The sequence below is a fragment of the Saccostrea cucullata genome, unplaced genomic scaffold, assembly GCF_032062105.1.
Source record: "Saccostrea cucullata isolate Sc308-1 unplaced genomic scaffold, CSIRO_AGI_Scuc_v1 ctg582, whole genome shotgun sequence".
NCBI classification, from domain to species: domain Eukaryota; kingdom Metazoa; phylum Mollusca; class Bivalvia; order Ostreida; family Ostreidae; genus Saccostrea; species Saccostrea cuccullata.
Genome location: NW_026920002.1, coordinates 100,001 through 121,804, shown reverse-complemented (window position 1 = coordinate 121,804; position 21,804 = coordinate 100,001). Strand labels below are relative to the sequence as shown.

The window sequence follows — 21,804 nt, the reverse complement described above, 5'->3', positions numbered from 1 at the left end:
GCATTTGAGCAGTGAGAAAACTTTTTCATGACAGCACCTCTTGCGACAGTAAACTTCGGTTTATGTAGTTTCTTTCGAATGACCGGTCTCCGCGTCACAATTTGTATTCGAACCCGTAATGTAAGGATCAACCCCCTACTCTGTAACACTCTAACGACTGTGCCACGCAGGCTATACAAAGGTTGTGTACATTGTAGTGGTATTATAGGTTGAGGTTATTTTATTATTCTTAATCACCACAGTTTCAAAAGAGTAGTTTTATTTAGAGAGAACTTTTGGAAGATGGCTATAGTTCTATTAAGTCATTGTTCACCTCTAAATTCACTTTTTGATCTGAAACTTATTTCGAGTCTGCTTGAGCAAGACATACATGCACGTACTTTGCCATTACAATCATATCATATGGTAGGCAGGGTATCATTTTAAAACGTATATGTTTAAAACCTTGAGTCTTAGGGTAAAATTTTAACAATCCTTTGAATAGAGTCTTTCTAAATAATATTGTTCTGTGATAATTCATACCTACTGTTTCATTCATAAAAATAGAAACTTAATGTCTTCTAAGAATTCTCTCTACAAGGCTTGATACATACATACATCGTGCATATATAGACAATATCCTGAAAATAGAATTGAGTCATATATGCAAAAGTTATGAGATAATATGACATTTGCAACCGTAGGATGCTACAAGATGCTGATAAATGTCGAATATCGTTTTACGATCTCATACTTAAAGTAGACCATGTAGCATTTCACACATACCTTTAATATCAGTAGAGCTGTCTTGAATATGAACCAAAACAGCTAAGGTGTAAAGACAATTTGCATAAAATCAATTTTCTCTTCTTCTTGGACCATAATGTACACAGCAATTACCAGGCTGGGAGGCCAAAACATTTCATTTAACCTTGCCTTCGTTCGACGGTTTGTCGTTCTCCAATTTACGGCGATTAAACTGTTGTATTTCGTTGTAAATGTCTATTTCCATCAAGGCAAATCTGGCGTCTTTGGGACTATTATAAGGAGTCTGCATTCAGGATAAAGACTACGGTAGAATTTGACAACAAAAATTAATGACACTGAAATACTACACTACATAATTTTACAACAAGATTTTGTGCGACTTGTATCCACTCTAGATTTCTAAAAGAGCAGCACATGACCCTTTTGGTGCTAAATTTCAGATGTTTATTTCAACACAAAACGTGAAAATGAATTCCAAATTAGGCTATAAAAGGTGATTTTATACAAACGGTCAATGAGAGAAAACTTAATGCTATTGTAGATATATTCGATATAATTGCATCTGTATACTGATAGCACGAATACTGGTTTCATATGATACTAAAATGCGAGATTCCTTTGTTTTGTTTTTTTTCTTTACAGGTATTTTATTAGTTTCTAAATTTTCAACATTTTGGCATCAATACTATTCATAGAAAGTGATGTCTTACATACCAGCGCTTAGAAAGGAAATACATTAAGGAAATATAGAAATTCAAGTCTTTTAAAAATATTTAGGAATTGAATTGCTATGTCATTTGTTTACGTTCCCCTTAATTATTATTCAAGATTATGCAAATGTGATTGTTTATATGTGAAAACACCCAGGAGTGCTGAATACATTAAGCATATTAAAATTTTCATTTTTTTTGGACTTTGTCCACATAGATAAAGAATATTGACCTCTTGAACTACTATTTATTATTCATATCTGTTTTTAAAAGGTACTTTTAGAAACATTTTATTTACATGCAAAAAAGATAACATGTGGATCGGTATGTTACGTAATAAGGATTTTAAAATAGGTCTTATCCTCGAAAATGAAATATGCGTTGTAAATACACATGCATGTATCTAAATACATTTACTGTGTTTTTAAATTTGTATCTGAATGATGATGAGACTAACCTGAAAAATATGTTTGAACAATTGTCTAATTTAGTGCATAAATTATCACAGTATTATATCGGTACACATATATTTTTTTTAACGTAGAAAGTATTTTTACGCCATTAATCTTGATTAAAAAGGAAAGGATATTAAGTTTTCTCTAGAAGTTTATTCAACAGGCTTATATTATATAATTGTTAATTGAATATGTTTTTCATCAAATTTTGGTGCTTACAAAACTTGATTTGTGAATGAGTGTGTGTGATTGAAAATCAAGTATAGTTTATACATTGTAAAATTAGACAAAATAAGTGAAAACATTATAAATAAGAATAATTTGTACTCAGCGACGACGTGTAAGAAGAATCTATATTTGAACATTTTTTTTTTCGCAAATAAATAAAATATGGAAAATTAAATTAAAATATATGGAAATAAAATAATTGACTATGTCATTAAAACATCAGTAAGAAAAAAATGAATTGAAAACATCAATGTCAACTGTGAATATGCATATTTTGTCCACTAAATATCCGTATTACAAATATCTTGTGATTCGATGGAGTCTATTGCATAGCAGTAATATATTGCTAATAATATGATTGTCGTGTTTTATATAATATTATATTTTTCCATTATTTTAAATATTTATTTCAATGTTCCCTTCAAAAAGCTTAGATTATGTGCACAAAGACGAACCTAATTTTAATCCACTTTTTGACGTTAAATGTTAGTAATATTAATACCATTTTGTTATTGTATTAACCATCTGCATAATGCTCTATATATTGTCATGTTTATTACAGTAATACGTGAGTCAAACAGTAAATTAAAAAAAAAATTATAATATATCTGTGTATCCGTCGTATTTTTATAAACTAAATAAAGTTCACCTTCATGCGAAAAATGTTCTATAGACTTGTTATAGATAATATAATATTAAAAATAAATTATTTTCTAATCATGTTTTGTTTGTTGTAAATATATTTATTGGTTCTCTCCCATCTCTCTTTCTCTTCAATTTCCCTGTTTTCAACAGCGTTGGCGTTCCCTACATATAAGTTCTTTTTATTTCCCCTGTTAGCATAGCATGCGGAGACATGTATGTTAGTACAGTGACGAAGTAGTCTTAAGGTAGCAGGTTCTTGGAATGGAATGCCGTTTGATCTGGGAAGGAAGGATTTATCAGGAGTTAATCTTTCTCTGTTTAAGTACACGTTGTAATCTTGCCCAGTGTGCAGTATTATTGGATAATCTTATTAATCTAGAAAAAATATGCCAACATCTTTTTCCTTTGAAATGTAGCTCTCGGTGCAGTCAGACTGGGATTATAATTAAATATTTCAACATTGTGTATTATTAGTTCAGCATTTCTTTTATGTTACTCTTTACATGATAAAAACGTATAAAATGTCAACTGTGACAATAGATATTTTACATTTTATTTTCCTTGTTCGTGACAATCATTTTTATGACTAATAGACGATATTTAAAATTTTATGATTTGTGCCACCTAGCAGTCTCACGCTGGAACTCAATACACTGCAAAAATCCTCTTTGTTGAAAACCGTCCAAAATAATGCATTTAGTGGTGCACCATATCAGAGATGACCCTTCACAGATAGACGAAGATATGATATTGGTTTGTTGCATTTTATACCATGCATTGACTCCTATCAAGCACTTGCTGTTGAAATTTCAGTAACTAACACTACAGATATTGTCACAGCATGAAATATGTGGTAAATGCACGACATGGTATAGGAAACATTTCACACTTGTGAATGAAATATCGACAGCGTTCTGCATATCTTAATTTTCCCGTACTTAGCATAGTATTGTCATACCATAGGGCTGCAATTGCAAAGCAGGGCATATCAGAACTTTGGATATCAGAAGGCTAAATTAGATAGCCATATTTAGATGAAGGTTTACTGATAAAGCCTGATTCCTTGACATTTAGTGGATCTTCTAAAAGGGTATAGTAGGAAGGTCCTAAGGGAAATAATGATACCCAGAAGTCTCCAGAGTTGGTAACAAAAGCCGAAAACCTTTTGACTCTGTATCTTGTATTGTGTCAATCACTAATACAATGGGACAGTTTTGCGGTGCATGCTTCACCTGTTTCTTTGTTCTTCTTCTTGTGTCTTCTCTTCCGAGTTCTCTCTCTCTCTGTTGCTAAGTATAGAGAGCAGGCGGCACATTTAAAATAAAAGTTTTGAATGTTTTTTGTACTTTGTATCTTTTTTAATTTTTACATTTTTCGTTAATTTTTCTATCGAGTTGTATAGGTATTTTCGAAGATTGGCATGTTGTCAACAATGTGTAACTGTTAGTGCAAGAGTTTTTGGAACTTTTCATGAGAAAAAATACATATATACAAAATATTCTTTTTTTGTGCAAAAAAGTAGAAACATTGTAGGAGATAGCATTGATTTGGTTGCTACAGCAACGGATCGTTAATTCCATCTTGAAACAGTGGTGTAGTATATATTAACAATAGTAGCGCGCGTGACTGACAGAAACCACTCCCACTTGGAGATGAAAAGTCGGGATAGAGGAGGGCTAGTGTCTTCTATTCCTTACGCGTTCGCTCATCAATGTCAAAGCAGACCGATAGTAATACACAGAACCATAAAATATTACTGGGAACTTGACAGGTCCAGACTTCATTCTAAAGGTTCTTAGACTTGACACATGGGCAGTTATCCAATGTTTACCATCTTCATCAAAGGAAAATAAAATCAACTTGATTGAAATTCATCAAACTGCACAGGTAAGTCCGAATTTAATTGTGTATAGCACATTAATCAGGCATGCCGTTCAAACATGCATGAAGGAAGCAGTGTTGCATGGTGCCCACGTGTTTCTTCACTGGAACGGGTCCTTTTGACAAGTGTTATTATTTTGTCAGATTACCATAACGAGACTGGTCATTGATTTAAGTTTACTAGCCTCTTATTTTGGCAGTTATTGGGAATTGATTAACGAACAGATACTCTCGAAGAAAGCTGCTTCATCAGTTACCCTTCCTCCCTGGACCAAATTATTTTGACAATTCCATAACCTAAATACGTCCATTTTGATAGATTTTTTCATTTATATTATAAAGCACATGTTATTCACATGTTTCTATTGAGAATAAGAGGAAGTGATAACGAACTTTGAAAAAAAAATTTTTTTGTTTCTTTAGCTGTCGACAGAAAGTGGGCAGCTTTTGAACTTGGAACATGTTGACATAAGTCTGCTTTATGATTTCTGGTTATTTGAACTATATTTTTGAAATATTTTATTTTCAGCTATAGTTTGATCGAATTTTTTTTATTTTTTAAAAATTTTATTTATTTTATTTTTGGATATTGTGCGATGATGTCTCTCTTTACTTTATTCAATTCTAACTTCATTTTTTAAAGGCAAGACTTTTTTTTATCTCGTGTTTTGCTTAAGGAATAAAGCAGTGCCGAAATGATAAAATGGATAGAGATTTCTAAGTGATGACATTGTATGTCAATTTTAAAATGCTTATCAGATGGAGAAATCGACGCAATATGAATGTAACTTTTTAGACACTTGATATAGAACACACATTTAAATTTAGTCGGTCGTTACCATTCGTAAAAATAGAGAAAACATTTATTTAATAATAAACTATCGACTTCATAAAGTTCTTGTACTTTTGAAAAATAAAAAAATAATAATAAAATTGCTGATATTTTATCTTTTTTTTTTTTGAGAATGAAATTCCAACTTTCTCCTAATTAATAGCTCCTTTAATGCTAGCGTTCGTTTCTTATGGGATTTATAATTAGTACCGGTAGATGTTTGCAATCATGCAAATATTAGTTCCCAAGTGGAATCATCTTCTAAACAGGGTTATATTTGATTGATTAAAATATACACATTTCTTGTGATTTATGGCAAAAAGTGATCACTTTCATATTCATATAATACCCCAGCAATAAACCTCAAAGACGAGGGATGCATTTGAAAGTTTGCGTGCAACCCTCGACGCTATGATCATATTTCGATGAAGAGTTAATACAATTCTATACGTGCAACATAACGGGATGTGTAATACTGTCAAAGCCCCAAATATCTATGAATATTTCAGTCGAACAAAATTAATTATTCCTTGCCGATAATTAATACCACTGCACAGTTTTTAATTACCAAGGGAATATGGCCAAAATTTCACGCCTAAACAGTCCGTTAAGGGTCCGAATCCCTCCTCTTTTCGGTACATTATTCCTTTTTTCACATGCTTTCACGCAATTTTATGCATGATTATCGAAATCAAATGTGCCTTTTGTTCATTAATCGTCGATGTAAAATTGGATTAGGAATCGGGAGGAAGAACTGAAGAACAACAAATAGATGTAGTATTGATAGCCTTAAGATGTATGTTTACACATTATCCAAGAACAAACACAGCATCATTACAAACAAATGCTTGGATAAGTCGCTGAGATAAGTACACGTGATATACGGGATTGGAATCCAGCAACATTAATCCTATGTAGTATTTGACCTTCCTCATATTCTTTATTTTAGGAAATAAAATATACAATATCACTGACTTTCGTTATATAGAAGATTTTGGCGTATGTTTTAGAAATATATATATTTTTAAATTGATATTTAACATTTTGTGCAAATGTTTCATTATTTACATGAATTCTTTTACGTAAAAATACAATAAAATGGTGTTTGTAAAATTTCTTTTTTTTTTTATTTTTAGTATTTTTTGAAAAGATACATAATATTTCGTGAAATATAAGTGCTTTAATAATTAATTTGCGGGAAAGAAAAGTTTATTGAGTGAACCGTTTATTGTTTGCTCTCAGTCTGGGGATATTACACATAGGCAAAGTGACAGTTCAGAACATTATAATTTAGAATAGTTATGGCATAAATACATAAAGTTTTTTTAGTTAATCGTAGGAGGAAGACTTTTTTTATATTTTGTTAAAAAAAAGTATTTTGTTTATTTTATTTTTTGATAAATTGTCACATACGGCAATTTTAGGGCGTTTTCTTCCATTACACATCAACAACTAAACTAAATTAACGGTCATCCTCTTTTTTCTTTCTTTCATATGATATAATATTTACTGATGATATTTATCTAATTCTCTGGGACGTATTTTATCAAAAAGGAACAAAGTGTTGTAGATAAGAAAGTCCACTAGAATAAAGCCACGAAGATTTAATTATTGGCTTTATTTATTTATTAGAAATCTCATTATTTACTTTCTAAGATTTAAATATTTACAAAGTTAGATTAAAAAAAATTATCCTCTAAATAGACCTGTTAATAATTTAGATTATCGACCGCTGAGTTGTCAAAAGGATGCACATATGTGACGACATTATACAATAAATGTAAATAAATCAGATTTAACCCCGTGCTATGACAAACTAGTGACACTAATATAGTAATCATGTGGAGCCCAGAGATAAATTCACATTTATTTTCCGTAGAGTGCTGATATCAAATTCGAATTATTTAAATATATATAGATATGTATAAGATAGAAGACGGCATAAATATTTCGTTATCTTTCTTTTGAACACGTGCAACAAAGGTTTTAAATATTGGGGTGGGGGTGGGGGTGTTAAATTTGAAATTGTTCATTAACATTTGTAATTTTTAGAAAATAATTAAAGATATAATATTAGATATTTTTATAACGTAAATGTTTTATAGAAAATGTGAAATATTGAGGGTTTTTTTTATTATAAAGTAGACCAAGTTTTAGACGTTGCATTTTATTTTATTTTATTTGACAGTACAGAGGGCAAACATTTAGTTTTCTATATGTAACGATAACGAATTTATTTTAAGTAGTTTAAATCAATATTTTATGAAATATAGATAATATTTGTGTGATATTTGTTTGCAAATTGTAGCTATTTTTTATGCTAAATATGTTTGTATCTACGATATTTCGCGGTAAATTATCTAAATGACAATCTGTTACATATTTTAACGTTGATTCCCTGTGGATGAACCAAATGTTACTCGAGTAAATCATTGATTAAATCCCGCAGTTAATATATTGGTGTTATATATAATATTTTTTATTTGAATTGTTTTGAATTTTGTGTGAAATTGCTTTATTATGATAACCACATAGAGTTCCTTGTGATAAAAACTGAAAATTAAAAATTTTACTTAAAATTTTCACAGTTTAAAGTAAATCAGGTTTTACGGACGCTGTTCATCAATATATTAGAATAAATTTAGTGATTGATAAATTTTATACATGACGTTTATTAAATTGAAAGAATTTATTTAAAAAAAGTACAAAATTATAAAATCTATTCACTAGAAATATGCTCGTTGTATATATATCGTAATAAGTCTACGTCTGATATTAGTGGCAAACCTTTCATATACCTACTAAACATGCATAAACAATAAAAGAATACCACGAAATGATTTTAAATGAACTTGGATTGATCTTTGAACAGTATTTTAAAAAAAAAAACATTGCTCATTTTTTTCATTATCACTAATTTTTTGAATGCGTGGTAATAACTTCAATGGGATCAGCAAAATTCTATTCGCGTCCATTGTGTTTCAGTGAAAGGGACATAACTTTTTCATCCTTGCACAATAAAATAAAAACTTTAAGCTTTATAATGTGCTCCTTAGGAGAAAAGAAGTAATAAGAATAAATTGTAACTGTGCACCTGGTGCGAAGGTATCTTATTAACGAGATCAATTTCCATGTTTACGATAAATGTCCAAATTATAAACAAATGTTTGGTCAGTTAATGAGCGTCCGGAATATTGCCGGATATGTGTGGGGTTCATTGATTATAAAGCCTGCATGTGTTCCGCTGGCATCTCATTAAGTGTTGGAATTAAAAGTTGACTAGTTATTGTAAACAAGACGACGTTACTACAAATTACCAGTATCTCTCCCCGAAGAAATGGCAATATTATTAAGAAAACTAGAAGCGAAAACAAGAGCAAATACATGCGGGTCATTTTACGGAATCAGAGAAGATATTACGAAACAAACTAAACTAATCTTCATTTTATGAAAGTTTTAATTATAGATTTCGAATTAAGATAAATCAAATAAATAATCCAAGATTTAATTACAAACAGACCAGTTGAAAAGAAATAATTTCAAAAAAAAGAAAATAGATGGGAAGACGTCTCTCGAGAGAAACAAGAATAAAGTTTTCCTGTTACAAGTTGATAAAATTTAAAACTCAAAACTAAACAACTGACCAGGAACCAAAAATTTGACCTTTTTCGTTGCGGGGTCGAACTCCAGGTAGAGCGACGGCTTTACGCGGGACAATTTTTCACCAAGTTATTTATCGCTGGCATACGTTAAAACTTACATCCTTTACAACTCGCATAGGCGGTGACGTTTTCTAGAGAAGAAAGCACCGTTCTGTGTGATAGTTGGGATCGGATATTAATGTCACAAATATAGTTCATACTTACACACTGCGGGATACTCGCATAGCAATATTCTACTCTTCAGGAAATATTTAATGTAGGATTTATGTGTAAATTATATACTGCTTTGGCACTGTGTTTATACTTCTGTGGAATATAAAATATTTATCCTTGTGTTTGAGCACGCGCTTATGAACTGGAGGTGAGTTGATGTGTATCCGCGCGACCCAGTTTTAACCATTGAGTTGGAAATGGGAACATTTATATTTTGAATTTATACATTTCCGGTTGAGAACTTTTAAGAGTTACAATATATATTTGTTAAACTATTCTTACTTTAATTGATGCTTTTTTTTCTTTCTTTTTCCCCTGAAGATTCGTATGGACATTGTAATATGGCCGTAAATTTTGTCTAGACTAGATAATAACTGGAAGTGAAACATGAAACTTTCAATTAATCTGTGTTTATTTTAGTACGAAAAGTTCTAGGGAGGGGAATTGCAGGGTTTAGTGTGTACGATAAAGTATAATACGGCGGTTTAAAACGGCATTACGTGGAGAAAGAAGTGTATCTTAAAATCACTGATTATTTATTATGATTATTTTCAGCTTTTTAAACTGTTTATGCTTAGAAAGTTACCTATTTTTTAAAATTTCAAATTTTAACCAAATAACTTCGAAATACGATTTATCAAGACCCATGCATGTAAATTTCCCTCGACGATAAGGCATTGAATTAGAATAAAAATTCAATTTTCCGATTCTTTATGCTTTATTGGAATATTATGGATTGAATCTTGAAAGGACATTATCATTTGAAATGATTGATGACTTTTCCTGACCAATGCATCATGGTTAAAAATTTTAAATCCATAAAATTGAATTTTATACACTTTTAACTCCCATAACAATTTTATATATCTGATCTGTTTACTTTGTCAATAATATAATAAATTGATAACAATTTAACACGAGATTTTCTAGGAATACTTAGGAGGTGTAATACTGTAGGTTAATACTATAGGTTTTTTTGCAATATTTATTTTGTGCATGATAAAAAAAAAACATCTTAATAAATACAAAATAAAAAACCATACACATGTAATGCTATTTTTTGTGGTTTCTGTATTTTATATTTTTGGGGAAAAAAATATGTCCATTATCTGTGGTCTTCATTTCAAGTCATAAATTCACAAAATAAGCGGCTATATAAGATTATTTCTTTTAATTTCTGTAGGGAGAGAAATATTTATATAATATGAGTCAGCTTTACGCTGTCTTGTTTTGATTTTCCCCACTTCTCGTTTTCACGCTTACGAGAACATAATTCTCTATTTATTTACATTGGACATAATCACATGGCAGGCAGTGGAAACAATAATTACTGTAAATAATATTTAATTATTGGTCAGTATCTAACGCCAATAATAACACACTAATCGACTACACCCCGGGTAACGTCATAAATTTTAGCTACACTAATTTAATTTTTCATATAGTTTTCATTTTTCCCAGACCTTGAGGGAAATAAAATTATAGTGACATTCGCTTAGGGGTACAGTACACGTATATATTTTTTTGCTGTCGATAGGAATAAGACATAAATCATTACAGAGAATTGACCCCCCAGCATTAACTGGTTTGACTGATGATATTTTCAGCTAATTATGAATTTTTGCCGCTATCTAGATATCGCCTTATCTGATGGTCACGTCAACAATCTCCCCAATTAAATACCCCTTTCTTTACAAATTATTTCTATTACATGTATTTGTAATTTCTTAAATACAAATCATGTACCGGTTTAGTGAACAAGATCTGCCCTGATAAGATCTGAAAACAAATTAAAAACATGCCTGTCAAAGTAGTTGAGTTAGTTTTACTACTTGTTTAATATTTTTTTCAATGTTTAGAATTAAACAAAGATTATTGATGATTATTAAATTAATTATTTTTTACTTGTATTATTTATTATTTTTATTTTAAAACTTTTTCTAAGAGCAAACATACTACACACAATCATTTCTTATATCTAAAATAATGTTATGTTAAATAATGAAATATATTATAAAAGAAAAGGTACCTACTGCAGTATACCTTTTGTATTATGAATTAAAAGTACATTTATGCAGGATCAATAAAAAAATTACAGAACTAGGTAGTCAGTCAGAACTTGGTCGATCAGCCTCACAGCCCCAGCACAAAATACCAGCTCTCTCCTAGAACAGCATTCAAAAAATTCAATTACCACGACATCCCTACTCTGCATAACAATTGGTCTTCACAACCAACAAAGTTATGGATTTTTTATTCGTTCGGAAATGAAAATTGAGCGTTATGGAAGTTAGGTTTCAAAATGTCTTTTTTTTTCTGGGTACTACAGCGTTTTAACGAACACAGTGACAAAACTGTGTTTATCTGGCCATATATAGTGCATATAATATAGCCCAAATACACACTTCTCTGGTGTGCATTCGTATTTAAATCAATCCCACGTATACCATTTCTCGTACACTCTGTATATAATTATTGCAATTTATTTTAATAAATGCAATGTTAAGTGAAGGAAAAAAAGGGAATTTTAATTAAACAACAACAAGAAGAAATGGCAGAAATCATTGGTGTTCTGTTTGAAATAATGCTCCGCGGGTTTTTATTACACAGTTTCTACTGTCTGTTTCATTGTTAAGATGTCTCAGTTCGGAATATGATGACTTTTACAGATTGGTCTGAGATAGATGGAATTTTCATCTGTCAATCCATTACAGTCGGCGACCTTTTGACGCCAACTATGATAACGGGAGAACAATTTAATAAATCCTCCGCCTTGCTTTTTAATTAATTTATTCTCCTTTTAGTAAAATCTAAATTAGAAAACAAGCTATAAAAACGGGTTTGTATCTAATTTGGGAAAAGTATGAAATTTGGACTTGAATATTAATGATGTTTTCTATGTATATTCCAAAAAAATATATTCATCCGCGATTGTGTGATGCCCTTAAAAAATGGAATTAATAGTGCCTTCGTCTTGAATTTATCTTGTAATACAATATACACGCAGGGTGTTAAGAAAGAGACTGGTCATTAGGAATGGTGTAATCTAAGTTTCCACAAGAGAACGGAACCGGTCTCCAGCCGACTATTTCGATCGCCTTTTCTGGCGTTTCATGCATATATAATTGCCTTCAAAACCATTGTCGTTTGAACAATGACTTTTAAGTCGTCGCTACATTGCCATTTTATATATCGTTGCCGGTGAATTATTCACAAATCAGCAAAAATTCGGTATTAATATTAGGAAAATTTGCTTTTTGATCGATTATATTTTGTGTATAATATTCCTTGATCTTTTTTTATTCCTTTTCTGCGTATTTCAGCAGAATTCTTCAACAATAAAATGTTTTGTGCACGGATTTCTCCGTCTAATATACATAATATGTACTTGTAATTTTTTTTTCCGTACGCCATGACTAATCACCCAAGTTCGTCATTTACAGATAAAATTTTTACGCAGTGTATCAGAATTTTATAGGACACGTCTAAAAAATTTCACCCCAACACAGTTAATTTGTTTATATTTTAAAGTCATTGAAAGTATTTTTAGAATTCGGAATTTAACAAAAAATACATTTATAAATACATAGCCTTTTTTGGAGTTGCAGAGTTGATAAATAACATAGTTTATTATGATAATTTATTGAAACACATCTGTCACATTTATGTTTATCTTCTTATGATATCCTATATATATATATGTTCGATTGTTTACTGACTGAACATGTTTAAAATGATATTTGTTGACCATCAATCGGGCACATAAATAATAAATGACGATACTGGATATTCTTGCAATCATTTAAAAATCATTTGTATCAAAAATTTTCTCCCGATAATCTGTTATGACTATGGATGATATACTAAGGGGCGTGTCTGTGGGCGGGGTTTGCCACTTGACTGCACTGCCCATCATTGGTTTGATCAGAGCAGCGTGAACACAACAATTAGGCAAAACACTACAAAAACTCTTATATCACAGTTTATTTACTACCTGTCTTGAAACAGTTGAACCTTGAAACTAGAGAGAGTTTGATAGAAAACGGACTTTTTAAAACAAGTCGATCATCTTCACGTGTCAAAATCCCATTTCGTTTACTCGCGGCTTAAAGTTTCACATTCTAAGGTAAAAATATTATTCCCTTACTGAACATACACTCTTTCCTGTTTCTAATTAGCTAAAATGTTTTGCTTTAAAAAATAAAAATTTAGTTGGTAAATAATAAATGGTTTTCATTGAATAAGCACACTCTTTTCTGTTTCGTGAGCACACGCAAGTTTGAGAGAAAATTATATTAAAATTCATTGAAAACACTTTCCACAATTACCATGACAACGCTTCTAAAAAATGCATAAATTGTTTCTGAAAGTTCAGTTAATTATGTTAATATAAACTCATTCCCAAGTTTGTTTTATTGAATATTAGATTAAAATAAATATTTTAAAGGAATTTGAAAACTTATTCAAACAAAATCTACATATATTATACATTTAAATAAACGGGTTTTAAATCTGAGATAAACGCCGAAGTTGATGGGAGGGGGCGGGGTTTGTTTGACAGATCGTACATTATTTCTTGCTAGAGTAACGTGGTTTTGATTGACATATTGCGAGAAATAGCCATGAGTTAGACAGGTTACTTGTTTAAGTTGTAGAAGTGTTGACTGTGGTATAACGTTCACTTGGTTTGACAGTTTCTCATGTATTTGACAGGAATACAGATTTGTTTATACCAAAGGGAGTTTACAACAGTGTTGTTCCATATCAAGGATCTTATTATAATATCTGGAATTATACGAAAGCCCGGGAATAGCATATGAGCCTTGTCCATGGCTCAAAGGGTACGTAGTTCTTATACCGTATTAAAATATATGATGTTCTTTAACTGGACCTGACAAGAATGGAAGAAAAAAAACATACATCAACATTCAATTTATCTTTTTCTGCTGGAGGGACACGAAAGTTAATTCTTCTGTTTTGCATCCTTGTAGTTTGAGAATGATCTCCCGGCACACTACCCCGGGGGTGGGGGTCTGGGAGGGATGCCGGACGGTATGTACGACCGGTCCCTCCCGAACCACCCCCTACATCAACAGTCATCGATGCATCACTACCCCCCATACTCCACCAACAGCTCTATGCCCCCCGTCAACTCATCTCAGGACTCGCAGTTAAAAAGAGATAAGGATGCAATATACGGGTAAGTGCCCTCGCAGACATAAAACCTCCCAATACATTATTATAAAGATGAAAACGGTGTGGTTTTTATTCGGGGGTATAATTATACACATTTAAATAAACCTTCACTTATCTGAGGGAAATATACAGACTTAGAATTTTATTATTCGGGATTAAAAAGTTTGCAAAACACAACGTGAACATGGGTTTATTCTTAGCATAATATACGATTTATAAAAGCCACAACATTCCTGCACAAATCGGGGTAATCCTATCTCCCCTTATCAATATGGCTGACGAATGTTTACAATTTGGCGAGTATTTACACAGACATTTTCATGTGTAGAAAATTTCTGCTCTCTTAACACTGTTGTTTTAATTCTTTGTAGGCATCCATTATTTCCTTTATTAGCCCTCATATTTGAAAAATGTGAGCTAGCAACCTGTACCCCCCGGGAACCCGGAGTAGCCGGTGGAGACGTGTGCTCCTCCGAATCATTCAACGAAGATATAGCAGTGTTTAGCAAACAAGTTTTAGTAAGTGGTGAAGATTATTATTATATTTTTTCCCACAAAAGTATGTAGTTTTTTCTGGCGATATCCCGACGCAATATTCTCTGTCTGCCCCTCATGTGGTATTCAGACCAAATCTGATTTAGCCCCGAGTGGAAGCAGCCGGTCACTTATGTGATTAACTTTTCGCCGAGCTGAGGGGATAACGTCGATGAAAACAATAGCATTAACCTCCGAGGACCCCGAATGATGCTTTGTTTCAAGAAACAGGAGAAGCAGGAACCGGGAAATTTTTTTCCCTATGTTGTGTTAGCGTGGAAAAGAATTATTGAACAATGCATGTTCAATAGGGGCAAAGGAGAGAATTGTTTTAAATATTAATTTTATGCAAGGACATTATTGTGGAACCTCAAAAAATAATTATTCATGAAGATGTATAATTAAAACCTGGTTAACTGACTGATTTCTTGACACGCAAGCATATCAATGGAGCGAATGTCGAGAAAAGAATACGTTGCACCTTTAAGGAAAATTATTTTATGGTTGTTAGAACAGGATTCCTGATCTGAATGATAACAGGGGCCGATTATCCAATTTAAATCGCATTAAAATAAATAGATTGAATTTTTATGATCACAAAATTGAAGAAATTCTTTAGTCTGATATTTATTTTTGGGTGAAAAAAATTTGACGTTATATTTTTATTGTGTTTAAAAAATATGTTATAATTTTATTTTAATTTATTTATTCCTAGGCCCGGTCAGAAAAACCTTTATTTTCCGCAAATCACGAATTGGATAGCGTGGTAAGTATATTTTAATTAATTTGAAATAAACATTGGCCTAAAACAATTTTTACTGGCAACGAGGAAGACATTTTTTAAAGATGACTTTTTTGTAAAGCAAAGCGTTAGCGGGCAGATGAGATAGATTTTGTAAATGAACCATGTTACACACGGGAATAACTCGGATTGAATTCCGCTGAATACACATGGCTAGGTCGAAAATTTTGATGAAAAATTGGCCAGATGGTTTTGTACGAATTCTTAACGACTTGGTCTATATACATAAAATAGTTTATGCGAAGGGAAAAGTGAGATTCTGGGATAGATTTTTTGTGGTTATATCTGGCAAGAAATATATTTCTGTAAAATAAATCTTTTCCCCGACACCAAATTGCCTTTTAATAGAACAATAAGATTCTTTTATATAAAAAATGAATTAAAAAAATTATTCCTCTTCTTTTGAGAAATAATTTTCTATTTTTATTACAAATATATTTATATTTAAAATAATATTTATTTCGTTGTTTTTCTTCACTGCAGATGATTCAGGCGATACAGGTGTTACGATTTCATTTACTGGAACTAGAAAAGGTAAATTTTATTTATGTACATATTTTCCATGTTGATTAACAACAAATATTGTAATCGTTCACACTGCTTCCCTTCAGAGCCTATCTGACCACATGCTCATATCAAAACACCAGTTATCATCGCAAAAATACTACAATGATAAGATGAATGAAATTTGCAATGACCTTTACTCCTGCATTTCAAACTTGTGATAAATGGTATAGATTTTATCAATACAAGGTGTAGGAATCCACAAAAGAAACTGTCTCTTCCCATTGTGAGAGAAAAATGATTTTTGTTCGGATAAGATGAACCTGTTCTAAATCTGTCACTTGTTTTTTTGTCTTTTAGGTGCACGAACTTTGTGACAATTTCTGTCACCGCTACATCAGTTGTTTAAAAGGAAAAATGCCGATAGATTTAGTGATAGATGAACGAGAAGGGGGGAGCACCACGTCCAAATCTAGTTCGGATAATCCGCCGGATCCCTCGGAAGGAGTGGATCAACAGGTAAGACAGAAATATTTTCAGAAATACCGGATTCTGAATTATATTTATTGATCCTGACTATAGTAACTCCCCCTACAAGAACGGATCAATAGTGGTGTAATAGGATAGTGCATGTTTTGCTGCAAAACCTTAAAAAAAACCCGGAATTATATGGCAACCAAACCACTAGGGAAATACATAAACAGTTAATAAACTAAACTAAAAAAATGAAGAAAGAGAAAAAAACAACACAAAGTTATTTTTTTATTTAAAAATGATTGGATACAGAATAAATTAATAAAGAATTAATAATTAAATATTATTTAAAAATATGCTGAAAGTTGCAGAATATTTTTCAAATTTAATTTCCTTTCAGTCTTTAAAATTAAACGAAATTATGCGGAAATTAAACAGGTGTAACTTAAACAATTTATTTTACTAGTAATAAAGTATATGCTTGTGCAAGCAAAACCGAAATGCCCTTGTAAGTGTATGTAAACACACAATATGGAGTATTTTCATGACCACTTCCACACAATGGAAATATAGACAGCTAACATGTTCATCTTGTTTTATGATGCACAATAAAAAATGAACAAGTCAGGAAAAAAGCCCCTAATTTCACTGAATGGCGAAATCAAAAACTATTTTAAGGCCCAGTCGACATTACGCAGACGGCACAGCGCTGTTGAAATGTTTATAATTTCATTGCTTGAAGAATTATTTTATTACAAAATGATTCCCTTTTGGATAGAAAACAATTTCTAGTCGAGTTTGTGAGTCTTTTGGAAGCGTCTGTTAGTACGAGCGTTTTGTGAGCCCGTTTACGACCTATAACAGTTATTGTCATCATACTAAAGTCGTAAATTTGACAGCAACCTGGTCAATAAAATTACACTTACTCCCGGATTCGACCTTGACAGAGCTTGAAATTAATCGTGAATCTTTACAAAAATTCTAAGGGGAAAAATAAATCAGTGACTTTTTATGCCTTTCGTATGTCTATGATAAATATGTGTTATTTTTAATGGAGTACACGTAACCACTATGTCTCGCTTGCTAGATGCCTTGCAATGACCCGAGAGATTTTTTTCTTGGTCGGTTCTTAACGGTCTATGATTAAGTATAGGTATAGAAATTATCTAGGTATTTCTCAGGTAAATTGTTCACTACAGGTGTATTTTGATTTTATACGGAAATCTACATTAAAATTCAAGGAAGCTTTTTTCTGTGTCAACTCTTAACCCAAATTTGATCCCCAAGTTATTGTTAAAAACCATAAATCATGTTTTTTTGTATATTGTTACCATATGATGTTAATTTGACTCTAATCTTTGAACTTGTCGTGTAGATAGAGCACCCTGCCAATGCCCCATGTATTCTGTATACTTCTTTGTTTATAAAACACTCCAGTCAGTCGGGCAGATAGTTTTGAGGTCAGGGGAACACTTTACTTAAGTCTTTTGTCTCTGGTATCACATCTGATCTTCCTGCCAAAAATATCCGATTCTAATTTTTCATGTATTTCCTGTCCATATCATTAGGCTTACCTGTCAAGGACTGGCGGTTATTCTGTTCTTCCATCTTTTTTTTTTGCCTTTGGTTGACATTGTATGTAAAAATGATCTTTTCAATGCGTATAAGTGTACATATTTTATATTCATTCAAATAATTCTATTCAAAACAGATGAAACTGTTCCTATAATCTTCATTCATACATTTTGAGAAGTTTATCTGTTAGGGTCTTTTGCTATTGTATTCTGTCTTAGCTGCTGACACGCAGAAGTCTAGAATTTCTCATTATCATGCTTGACTTGGTTTATGAAATCATTTTACCTTTTTGTCTCGCCTGCGACGAATGTCGCGAAGCGAGACATAGCGACCATAGATTCCGTCGTCGTCGTCGTCGGCGTCCAACTTTTGGTTAACCCAAATGTCAAAGTTTTATAAACTGCAATAACTTTCTCAAATTTTATTCAGTCTTCTTGAAATTTGGACACAATATTCAGTATGGATAAAAATTTATATCCCAAGTATGATTTTGAAAAAAAAAATTCAAATTTTTCCGTATTTTTTCCTTAAGTTGGACTTAGTTTTTTCATGATAATTTATGGTGAAGACCTATATTCCAGCAACTATAAGTTATAGGGATATGATAATTAGTCAGTGGATACATCATGGGTAACCACAAACGTCAGTACCAGAATTAGGTCATCTTGACCTACATTTTTCTGCATTGACTTTGGTTAAATTTTTGGTGGAGGTCCATATCTCAGCATCTATAACTTATAATGGCATGATGATTTGTCATTGTACAGGTTATAAGTAACCAACAACATCAGTACCAGAATTAGGTCATTTTGACCTACATTTTTCTGCATGAATGACTTTGGTTAAATTGATAATGGAGGTTCATATTTCAGCAACTATAACTTATAGTGGCATGATAGTTAGTCAGTGGATACATCATGGGTAACCACAAACGCCTGTACCAGAATTAGGTCATCTTGACCTACATTTTTCCGCATGAGTGACTTTGCATAAATTTATGGTGGAGGTCCATATCTCAGCAACTATAACTTATAGTGGCATGATAATTTGTCAGTGGATACATCATGGGTAACCACAAACGCCTGTACCAGAATTAGGTCATCTTGACCTACATTTTTCCGCATGAGTGACTTTGCATAAATTTATGGTGGAGGTCCATATCTCAGCAACTATAACTTATAGTGGCATGATAATTTGTCAGTCTACACATCATGGGTAACCAACAATATCAGTACCATAATTAGGTAATCTTCACCTACATTTTCTGCATGAATGACTTGATACATATACAGTGGATTTGATTTCAAAATGCAAGTTCAAATTATTGCGACTCATAACACGTTGCAATATTCGCAATAATAAAAACATCACAATAATTTGTGAATTTACAGGGTATATGTATATATATATAAATGCCAATATAATCGCCAAGGGATTAGATATTAAGTCAGCTGTTCCATTTCTTTATTATTGTATTTTTGAGTTATTCCTTCTGAAATGTCAATAAATGCTTCAGTTTATCAGACAATCATTTCTTACTAACCACAGCGACAGCAGGCGAGACACAGGGTTGCGGGCAACCCTTACGTACTTTTTTTTGTTATTTATGTTTGTTATATTTTTGTATCTTTCTATGTGTTTCACTAATGTGCGTGCTCACTTCTTGTATTATATCTTATCTCGTTCTTTTCCCTCCCGTGCCCTGGGTCAACGTGATTTTACCCGCTATAGGGGGGTCCTATTCACGGAGGGGTAAAGGTCTTTAATTGTGATGGAATATTGTCTCATGATATCTCGCCACCTACTTTGTATCTCTCTATTGTATGTTGTTAGACTTTGTTTTCCACAATGGATCCTTGTTACATTTGTTTAGTCCCAAATAAATCTTGCTAACTTTTAAGTTTGTTCTGCTTCATTGTCCCCTTGTGGACCCTCCAGATTTTGTTCACATTTTCATCTTTTTGGCCATGGTCAAGGCTTGATTGGGTCTCAGACACACTGCGTTATAGCCATCAGGTTGTAGATAAGATCTGCCTGCCCTATTCCTGGTTTCTAAATCACTTCCATTTCCTCTCGATATTTTTTTCACCATGGGGTGGTTATTTCGGAGGCAGCGTACTAAATCTAATTCATCACCCTCGTGTGTTGTTTGGAAGGTATTTTGTCAGAGCTAATCATATGTTGAATATAATGATAAATAAACAAAATAGTGTTTCTGTCGAAACAAGAAAGCAGTGAACAGGTTAATATAAAAGGAAAAGGTTCTGCTCCGACCGCAAGGGTAATTATAACGAGACTGTGTATTTCTTCGGGGTAGGTACAAGTATACCTGTTAAACAGACATTAATCAACAGTCCGCCATTACCAGGGGCTAATCTTTCTGATTCCTGATCGTCTATCTGGAGATCGTATCGGTGATTTTCTTCTTTGTCCGTAGATTTAGTAACCGATCGCTGAATCAGTACCTCCTTAAAGCTCTTCCTCAATAAGTAAGCACAGACAATTGTGCCAAGACGACTAGACAATTAAAAAACACATATCTGGCATATAAGTGTCATTATCGTACCATTTACATTAAGTAATTCGGGTTATCGACGATAGACTATTTTGGTTAACTCCCCATTCTTCATTTTATAATTTGTAGATAAAAAAATTCTTGGAGAAACACGAAAAGGTGAAATTTATTTTTGCATCTTTAAGTTTTAATGACTCGTTAATTTTAATTTTGTGGGATAACGAATGGGATAAGAAAGAAAAGAAAAGAAAGAAAGCCTTTATAATGTATCTATACAGTAAAATCTAATTATCGAATAAAAAGTCTATTTCACTGCCGTAGGAATAAAAATCATGTTCCCGGGGTGAATGGCGGATTTAAAGATGGTCGGTAAATTCTGCAACACGGGTCAGCTCCATGTCATAATAGGAAAGATATCCCTAATGGCTTTCAAATGACTTCGTCTCCGATTTCTTATGAATTACATTAAGGAAAAAGTGAAATTCACTCCCCGTCCATAGTTTGGCTTTAGTCCCCACTATTAAGGCGGTAAAAGGAGCGATTTGCTGGTCGAGCGCGACCCCTTCTGCTTGGATGGACGCGTAGAAAAGGCTCGCTCTCACGTCGGAGACAGATTCTGTTTGTAAACTTGCTATGGCTTTCATTAGTCTGATCTTTTGATTTTTTGTGGAATTCTCTTCCATCGTTCTTTTTGGGTGTGGGGAGTGGGCTGGGGGTGGATAGAAAGGGTGTACCCAAAGTGTGAATGAAACTAAATTGTTGAATTTTTTTATGAAGATGGAGGCCAATAGTCCAAATAATGCATGTCAATTATTTTATTTTCCCATTTCC

At 32.3% G+C, this 21,804-nt stretch overlaps 1 protein-coding gene across 4 annotated transcripts in view; it reads left to right on the top strand.

The window, feature by feature from the left end:
• The window catches only part of LOC134241467 (homeobox protein Meis1-like), a 70,898-nt gene that overhangs the window by 4,381 nt on the left and 44,713 nt on the right, over positions 1–21,804 (top strand). Inside the window, exons 1-7 of one of the 4 annotated variants that reach the window (XM_062723507.1) lie at positions 4,473–4,672; positions 14,087–14,214; positions 14,365–14,573; positions 14,941–15,088; positions 15,819–15,869; positions 16,389–16,439; positions 16,770–16,928. In XM_062723507.1, the coding sequence (XP_062579491.1) occupies positions 14,203–14,214; positions 14,365–14,573; positions 14,941–15,088; positions 15,819–15,869; positions 16,389–16,439; positions 16,770–16,928 (630 nt within the window). In that variant the 5' untranslated portion in view covers positions 4,473–4,672; positions 14,087–14,202. Of the gene's footprint in view, positions 1–4,472; positions 4,673–9,254; positions 9,522–13,362; positions 13,500–14,086; positions 14,215–14,364; positions 14,574–14,940; positions 15,089–15,818; positions 15,870–16,388; positions 16,440–16,769; positions 16,929–21,804 lie in introns of those variants that run through there. The other 3 variants (XM_062723514.1, XM_062723520.1, XM_062723528.1) reach the window with 3 other exon arrangements.